The sequence below is a fragment of the Camellia sinensis genome, chromosome 13 (assembly GCF_055761805.1).
Source record: "Camellia sinensis isolate YWXY chromosome 13, ASM5576180v1, whole genome shotgun sequence".
Lineage (NCBI taxonomy): Eukaryota > Viridiplantae > Streptophyta > Magnoliopsida > Ericales > Theaceae > Camellia > Camellia sinensis.
The window spans coordinates 50,249,637-50,258,544 of record NC_138973.1 but is presented as its reverse complement, the minus strand read 5'-3'; the positions used below and the strand labels follow the sequence as shown (position 1 = coordinate 50,258,544).

The window sequence follows — 8,908 nt, the reverse complement described above, 5'->3', positions numbered from 1 at the left end:
CCGTAAACTGTCACAACAACTGTCACAACAGTGTCTGTTACAACGGTCCGACATGACCCCGTAAACTGTCTTCTACATCGGTCCGACATGACCCCATAAACTGTCTTCTACATCGGTCTGACACGACCACACAGTGTCTGCTACAACGGTCCGACATGACCCCATAAACTGTCTTCTACATCGGTCTGACACCGCCATCCAGTGTCCTCTCCACCGTTATGACACCACCATACAGTGTCCTCTACATGGTTATGACACCCCCATACAGTGTCCTCTACAACGTTATGACACCACCATCCAGTGTCTTCACCAATGGTCTGACACGACCATACAGTGTCTCTTATCCTCTTTTATTTTTATGTATTTTTCTTGTTTTGTTCCTCTCTTCAAACTCAAGTTGGTTAGTTTCTATCCTCCTTGAGTTTGCGGGGGGCTGTTAGAATTTACCATCACCTACCACCAATTTACCATCACCTACCACCACCTACTCCTCACCTACTCCTCACCTACTACACTCACCCCCTCCTATATAATGAGCCACTCACCATTTGTAATATAGATCAATCAATAATACAATTCTCTCTATTTCTCTATACATAATTAATTCTCTCTATTTCTCTTTATACATTAAATTTCTACAGATACAATGACATGTTTATAAATGTCAACTTCTATCCTCAGCCTAAAATTTACAACGAATCAAATAAGCACTGAAAAAGACAAATAACAGCTAATCAATAATCGTCCTCAAAAAAAAAAAAAAAAAAAAAAACAACAACAACAACAACAACTAATCAATAATCAACCATGCAGATTGTGAAGGCATGAGCAGCTTTATTACCCATTCTATAACAGATGAAAGCCCGAGCTTTTGCAATAATACAGGAATGAATGATAAATTATGGCATTGCCTTGTGTATGACTGAATTGAATTTCATTGAATTGACGTCAAAGCAATGTTGGATATTTGGCATCCAGGAAGTCCTTCAAGGTCTTGGCGGCTTTCTGACCACCCATCAGCTCAGCTAGTTTCTCTACAGGAAGAAGAGCAAGTTCTGCCAAACTTTCACACCCATCAATTATAGCCCTGTAGTTTGAATCAGTGACACCTGGGAGCCGTCTCAAGAACTCCACCGCAGACGTGTTGTAATTTTCAGCTCTGCAACAAAGTAACCTACTATTAACTCATAACACAAGTGTTTTAAAAATAAAAATAAAAAAAAGAGTGAAAAAAGTGTTTTCATTCCCTCCCACATCCGGCAACACCCCTCCCACTCTTGTTACTTGCTTCCTCCATCAAATCCCAAACATATTTTCTTATTTTTGCTTTTACTTAGTTTTGAAAACAGACATGTGTACCAATTACCAAACATATTATTTGTTTTTGCTTATTGCAAAATAAATAAATCAACAAAAACATGTTTTCTGTTGTGCCAATGTTATTAAATGGGCCAATGTACACTTTATAAGTAAAAAAATCATGGGTAAATTACAAATGCACCCCTTGAGATTTGCTTAAAATACGAATTGCTCCCTGTGATTTGAAAAATTACAAATTCCTCCCTATCAGAATTTTTTATTTAACAGAATTAATTGAAAAAGTGAAATTTCTAAATGTTCACCTATACAATAATAAAATTATCTGAATTATTAATTGAAATAAAAAACTGTTAATTAACTTGTTGATTTATGAATAAAAAGACCTATTTGTTATGAAATTAGAAACCTTAAGGGGTATAATGTAATTTCTAGAATCACATAAAGTAATTTGTAATTTAAGTAAACCAAAGGGGGTGTGTTTGTAATTTATCCAAAAATCTTTGATGTATGGGACCTTAGTCCCTTTTTCTTTATTATTATTATTATTATTATTATTATTATTATTCTTGAGCATCAAAACACAAGCTCATATATTTTTAGGAAAAATATAGTTCTACATTTTCCATTAAATTTCCATGGAGTCCTATTAATAACTATTATGCTAATAGGATTTAATGAAAATTTTAACTTACTGAAAACTTTCCCTAATCTTTAAGCCATCAAAGCAGGGTGAAGACAACGGATCTTACCTCACATCATTTTCCACAATACCCTCTTCTGAGGGGACGCCAACTCTAATTGCCTTGACTTCATCAGGTTCATCCTGATTTGCTTTTAGGGAAGCAAATATCTCAGCGGTAGCATACAAACTGCGAGACCAGACAATGCGTAGCCGGGGGAAATGTAGCACAAGCAATGAAAGTTTGGATATAATGCTATTTGGAGTGACATCATCACCAATGTCACTAGCGGACTGCAAAAAATGTAACCAACAATTCAACACTGAAACCTAATTTTCATGCCTCCTTAAAACTTATACAATACTCTGCTTTACCTGAAATGAAAAGCTTTTGTCCTGTGAAAACTCTATCAGAAGAACAGGTATCCGATAATAGCGCACCATTGTTTCCACTTGGTGGTAAAGCCGACCAGATGCAAAACTACCAAAAAGATCTTGTATACTCTTTCTCTCCACACATATTAATGGTGAAAGGATATAATCTCCAACTTCCAAGGTCACTGGTATTATACGCATGCCCTTCTGGTGGAGTACATTTGGCAGGCTGCTCATGAACTCCCTCATGTCCACTATGACCTGTGAACAAAATAGTAATATATGATTCCAATAAAAAAAATATAGTAATACATGATTTACAATTTGTACAATGAAAGAAGAACTCCTAATTGAAATGGGAAGAAAACCACTTACTTGCATCTCTTTCTCAGATTCTTTTCTCCCACCTGCCTTTCTGGTTATTGAGTTTTGGGAAGTTATAGATTGTGGCTCAATTGAAGAACTTGGTCCCAGACAACGCCCATCCTGATAAAATTATAGACAAATAACCACAAAATGCAGATCAGTAAGTTTGGATTAGGAAGCAAAAAATACATGAATGATAGATGATTCTAACCATTATATGCTACAACAGTATAAATAAATGAAATTATTTGCTAGCAGTACAAATTCAAACTGCAGAATGCGGGCCACTGGTAATCTGTATGCCTCAGATTTTGTTTTGTTTCCCCACGTAATTTGGACGAAGGATTATTTTGTTACAATGATGTATGAGGCTAGTTTAAGAGTACTTCAAGACTCGTGTCAGAAACTTAAATCGGTCACTCCCACTTGTCATGTTAAGAAGATAAGAAGACTACTTGTAGAAAAGCACAACCACAATAAAACACAGCATATCCATATATAAATCAGAAGGTATAGTTACAGAGGATCTGAGCTGACTACACCAGGATCAACAAAAAGACTTTGGTTATGGAGATTCACAGTGGTTGTTAATGTCATTTCTTGTCATTATCCTGATAAGCATTCAATAAACAGAGGATAGGGAAATGAACCAACCTAATCCATTGGTATAAGCATATGAATCACATCACATCAAAACATTTACCATTAATTTATAAGGTGCAGATAAATTTACTAAAATCACAAGAGCACTTTATCAAAATCAACAATGACCGCAAATGGAAAGAGAAAAAAATGATGGCGAACAGGAGTATAAACAAACTTACACTCCCAGTTTACAATATGTCAAAGAACAATTAAAATTTTAATATAATTTGCTGTCTAAGCAAATTAACAACAATTACATTTATATATCATTTGAATTATGGAGACAAGCACCATATCACAGTTGAACACTAACAGGCCAAAAAGTGAATAAATAAAAAAGTAATATATTAATAGCTAATAAATTTCAGAGCATATTATTTAAATTAAGGAAGAATGGAAAGCACAGAAGATCTAACCTGATCAACTGGAATCATCATCAATGATTTCTGCCTAATCAAGGATTGAAATGCACCATTTTCCCTGTGTATGCTTGCCTCAAATTTTTGCACCTCAGTAGAATCCTCATAGAAGAGAAAATATACTTTCAACTTTATTGTGGGATTTTCAGCTTTGTAGATTTCAATTTCCCTGACAAAGGCCATGTCAGGATGGTACATAATAATCGTAGAAGGCTTTAAAATGTCAAGTATATGCTGGTCACTTTCTAGGGCATAAAAGTGCACTGGTGGGAACCGCTTGGCATTTTCAAATGATGTAGCATCAACTCCTTGAGCAGGCTTTCGAAGGACAGCTATGTCTGAAGAAGCAACTTTGGGAGCACTTTCATGGAAACCATCCTCAACCACTGGATCAGTTTTATTTATTTGGCCTCCATTTTCAGAAGCAAACATCTCACTTTTATCATTCATTGCTGCCCCATTGTCGCTTTTATCATCCCTATTCATGGAAACCTGAACACTTCCAGAGGTTTTTCTTTGCTTTCCTTTTCCCTTTCCTTTTGCACGTCCTCCACTTCCTACACAAGATTGAGGGTCATCTTCAACAACAATATCCTTTTTAGCGTGTTTTATTATTTCTGCAGCTGCTGCCAGCAGCGCATCATTTTCCTGCTTGCTTATGCTACTAGCTTCTGCTTTTTGTCCAGGTGTTGTTGGAATAACTCCATCAAGTATCCCAAAACCTTTAGGGTCTTTTCCTTTCTTTTTATTTTTATTACGTTTTGGTAATCCATGCAGCTCTACTTTGCTCAGCAAATACTTCTCCCACTCTTCCCGCATGACCTTTAGAAGAAAACACAAAATAAAGTGTTCAGGCTTTTGCCACAAAAAAAAAAAAAAAAAAAACTGTTAAAGAATGGAAGTTAAGGTCAATCTGTACATGAACTGCCTTAGTGAAATGTATAAAAGAAAATATACAGCCCATTCTTGGTCCAAACCAGTTCAAAATATTTGGTCATGGTCAACTAAGTGGAAAAATAAAATGGTTAGTATATCCCAATATAATATTCTAAGTTTCAACGCCTTAATAATTCATGAAATAGGAAACAGGTTATGTAAAGCTGTATAAGCATACTTGACAACCTTATTCAACTTCACTGTAGCAGCAACAATATGAGTTATATGAGGCAAGCTTTCCTTTTTTCTTTTCTTTTCTTTGTTTTGTAAAAAGGGTAAGATGGGGTGAGGCAATCCTACTTAAGCGATGCCATAGTAGCCACCCCTACGACTAGAGAGATAATCCATTGGATGGATTGATGAGAAATTTGAGGGACTCGAGTAATACTATAAGAGTTTTCTAAAGATGATATCACAGCTCTACTAGCACGTTATAAAAAAGCTCTTGCACAAGTCCTAGGCATAGAAACATAGTGAAAATATGCAGAGGAGCACTAAAAGCTGGGGACCTTGCATTTTTGGCCTAGGACTAACCAGAACAAAACAAAAATAAATGAAAAGGAGTATAAAATCATTTGCAGGACTAAACTATAATTAGATAAAGTGGAAAACCTTATTTGGGCCTTTCATGATGCAATCTTCAAGCTGCATGCATGAGCGTTCATCTTTGCACGCTACTAAAACAATGCCATTATTATCCTCTTCACCTTCGATCACAGGTTCTTCCCTTGACAAAGCTTGCTTATCTCTGTTCTCTTTTATTTCTTCAAGAACCTCCTGAAAAACATATCTCAAATCAAATATGGTGATAGACTGCCTGAAAACTGATAATTTTTTCTACTTACACCAGATTTAAAATCAATGTTACAGAGATAACATATGAACATAATGATAGAATAGAAGTAGGCAAATCTAAATTTGAAGTAAATTTCTTCCTGCATGTGGTTGTGAACTTTGAGTTGCTTTTCTGCAAAACTTTTAAACAAGGAAAAATTTGACTTGCAGATTCTTAAAAAAAATGGATTGACTCACTCACACGTAACACCTTCCACTTTGGTGCCTCCTCCAAGACTTCCTCCAAAGCTACTCCACTTGTAAGCGTTGGCAGAGAATCTATACACACAATTAACAGAATTTACAAAGCATTAATATTACTTCCAAATCATTAATATTAATTAAATCACTAATAGTATGGCATTTTGCTATAAATTAACAAAATTAAAATATGCATATTTTCAAAGAATTAATATTATTTTCTGAAGAGTAAATTACTTTCTACTTTAAACCTTTAAATACAAATCAATAAGCTAATTCAAACCAGAATGATAGAAAATACCATCATGGATGACTTCTATTACTTTAATAATTTAGCAATACAAGGTAGAACAACTTTTACCAAGCAAACCCTCACCTTCTTTCTCCTTATTGGTATCCTTTAGTTTTCTTTTTTTGGTTGTCGAACTTTTACTCTGTCCAACCAACTTCCCACCATCCAGCCTCCCAAAATGGTACACACGCTTCTTTGCATATTCAAAAATCTTGTAACTCGACTCTGCAAATATCCAAACAGACCGAAAACTCTCTGACGCTCTCAGTGAATCCAAATACTTCAAATAAGTCACTGCATCATACCTACCCATATAGAATATCAAAATTCATTTCTGAAACAATCTCCAAAATTTTATCAAATTAAATCCATCAAATCATATCACAGTGAACAGTCCCCAAAATGGATGCATAAAGAATCTTCAATTGACAATACAATACAACACAATGCAAGATGTTTCAAATTATCAATAACCATTCCCACAAGAAACCCTTAAAAAAAGATTAAAATTTTTGTTAACAGAGAAGGCAATGCAGCTAATTATTGAGACATTGTTTAGGGTTTAGTGTGCTATCAAACAATGTCCTAATCTAAGAAAAGATTGAAACTTGGAATCGATACCTGACAAGGTAATCCAACAACTTCCTCAGAGTTTTCAAATCCGAAACAAGCTGTCTCGTTTTCTTCCCCAAAGTATGCCAAATTGGATCCAATTGCCTTCTCACAATCTCATCAAACGACTTAAACAACCCATTCCGAACCGTCAAATCCTCAACATCAACCTTATTAGTCTTCCTCATCTCCTTCAAACAAGCATCCATTACCTCAATCACGGCCTTCTGAATCACCTTCATATGAGACGACATCGGAACCCTAACATCCACAACCTCTGGCGGATCCCTCTCCAAATCCTGCGACACATAGACCTGAAAGCGCGGCCAGAGATGTAATTTGCGCAAATACAAAGACTTGAGAGTCCGCTCGGGCTTGGAAAAGCCGGAGACCATGGCGTGGGGTTTATCGGAGAAGGCGCGGATGAAGAGAGTGGGGTTGGAGGAACGGAGGATGCGGACGATGAAGGCTTCGGTGGAGGTGTCGGAGAGGGAGTGGGCGTTGAGTATGATGAGGCCGGAGAGGGAGGAGGTGGGGAGGCGGGAGGTGAGGAGGTCGACGATGAGGATGCGGGAGGTGATGAAGAAGGCGGCGCCGGAGGAGTAGAGGGAGAAGCGGTGGTGGGAGGGGAGGTCGGAGGTGATTTCGGAGGGGAGATTGGGGGTTTGGTGGTGGTTGAGAGTGGTGAGAATGGAGGATTTTTGGGAGGGGGTGGCGGAGAGGAGGAGGAGGGTGCCGGAGGAGGAGGAGGAGGAGGGGTGGTGGTGGAGGAGGAGGAGGGAGGAGATGAGTTTGTGGAGGGAGAGGCCGGAGGAGAGGATGACGAGGCCGCCGGTTGGGTCTTCGAGGAGATCGGAGATGATGTGGTCGTGGAACTGCACCATACTCTCTATCTAGATGGAGATGGAGATGGTGGCGGGAAGATTTTAGAGTGAGAGACAAGTGGATGTTTGGTTTGGGTGGCGTTGAAGTTGAAGTTCAGAGTCTTTATACGGACGGGCGGAGCCCAAGTTTTATGGGCTGAGACCCGCCTAAAGTATGGTATTCCAGACCCGACCCGACCCCACCCCTTGAATAGAGCCACGGTCGGGGGTGATCTTCGGCTTGAGCCCAATCCATTTTTCATTAATTTCGTTTTCGAGTGATGTTATTAGTACATGTCAAAAATTCTTTGGATCTCTCAATTTATAATTTTTTTTTTATTATGATTATATCTTAAAATAAAATTATATTAAAAAACATCATTTAATGGAACACTCACCTATCAAATAAGAACTAGTACTCTATGGTCATGTTTGTTTGGGTAGACATAAGCTTGGGATTGGACTAATAGTCCAATAAAATTATTAATCCGATGTTTGGTTAAACAATTAAAGTAGAAATTAATTATTTTAAACTTGACTATTAGTTAAGATAGGATACATAATCCAACAAATTTATAGTCCTAGGACTATTAGTCATGGGAATGCTAATCCAGTCCGCCCAAACAAACATGGCCTATGGGTATGTTTGATTGAGTGGATTAGAGTATGGGATTGGGATTATTAATCCATGGGCTTAATTATCCAATGTTTGTTTTAACATTTTGATTTAGGACTATTAATCCAATGGATAATTAATCCAACAAATTTGTAGGATTATTAGTAATGGGGTAGGGGTGAGATTATTAATCCAATGGATATTAATCCAATTGGATAGTGAATACCACACTAATTTAATAGGATTATTAATACTTCACTATTAATCTTGTGAATCAAACATGACCTATAATATTAGACACTCACCCTCACCTCCACCTCCACCTCTACCTCCACCTCCCACTATAAGTATTCCATATTTGTAAATATTAAACCTTTTACTATTCATAACAAATTAACATAAATCCTAAATCTATTATTCTTCATAATCATGTTAAACCCTGAATGTGTAATCTTCATCACCATCATCAACCCTATTAAATCAGAAAGTTTTGCTTCAAGTATAACGTATACTTCATCATTTATTTCACCGTGTAGAGCAATGGAGGATGAGGACAATAATTCTAATGAGACTAGCGTTCCATTGGTAAGTTTATCTGCCTTGCATTAACATTCTCGATCGTTTTCAGTCGTTCTTCTTTTGTTCGAGTTGTTCGATACTGGTTTGTCAACTGTTAGGATTATGTTCGTGTAACAACCCTCACCACTGTTTACCGATTAATTACTGATTACCATTAAACTGAGACTGATT

The 8,908-nt window shown here is 37.0% G+C and overlaps 1 protein-coding gene across 1 annotated transcript; it reads right to left on the bottom strand.

Moving 5' to 3' along the window:
• Nucleotides 1–640: 640 nt before the first annotated feature.
• UVH1 (Restriction endonuclease, type II-like superfamily protein) lies at nt 641–7,657 on the bottom strand. Its single transcript, XM_082902201.1, has 9 exons — nt 6,689–7,657; nt 6,152–6,372; nt 5,777–5,853; nt 5,353–5,517; nt 3,802–4,626; nt 2,750–2,860; nt 2,375–2,635; nt 2,070–2,293; nt 641–1,159 (listed from the first exon to the last, which is right to left on the bottom strand). The coding sequence occupies exons 1-9, from the start codon at nt 7,561–7,563 to the stop codon at nt 949–951; spliced, it is 2,970 nt and encodes a 989-aa protein (XP_082758327.1). The 5' UTR covers nt 7,564–7,657; the 3' UTR covers nt 641–948.
• Between the last annotated feature and the right edge of the window lie 1,251 nt (nt 7,658–8,908).

Coding starts and splice junctions, on each gene's coding strand:
- UVH1 (XM_082902201.1), bottom strand. CDS start 7,563: ATGGTGCAGTTCCACGACCACATCATCTCCGATCTCCTCGAAGACCCA. Junction 6,373..6,688: donor TTGTTGGATTACCTTGTCAG/GTATCGATTCCA, acceptor CTATATGGGTAG/GTATGATGCAGTGACTTATT. Junction 5,854..6,151: donor TACCAATAAGGAGAAAGAAG/GTGAGGGTTTGC, acceptor TTGTGTGTATAG/ATTCTCTGCCAACGCTTACA.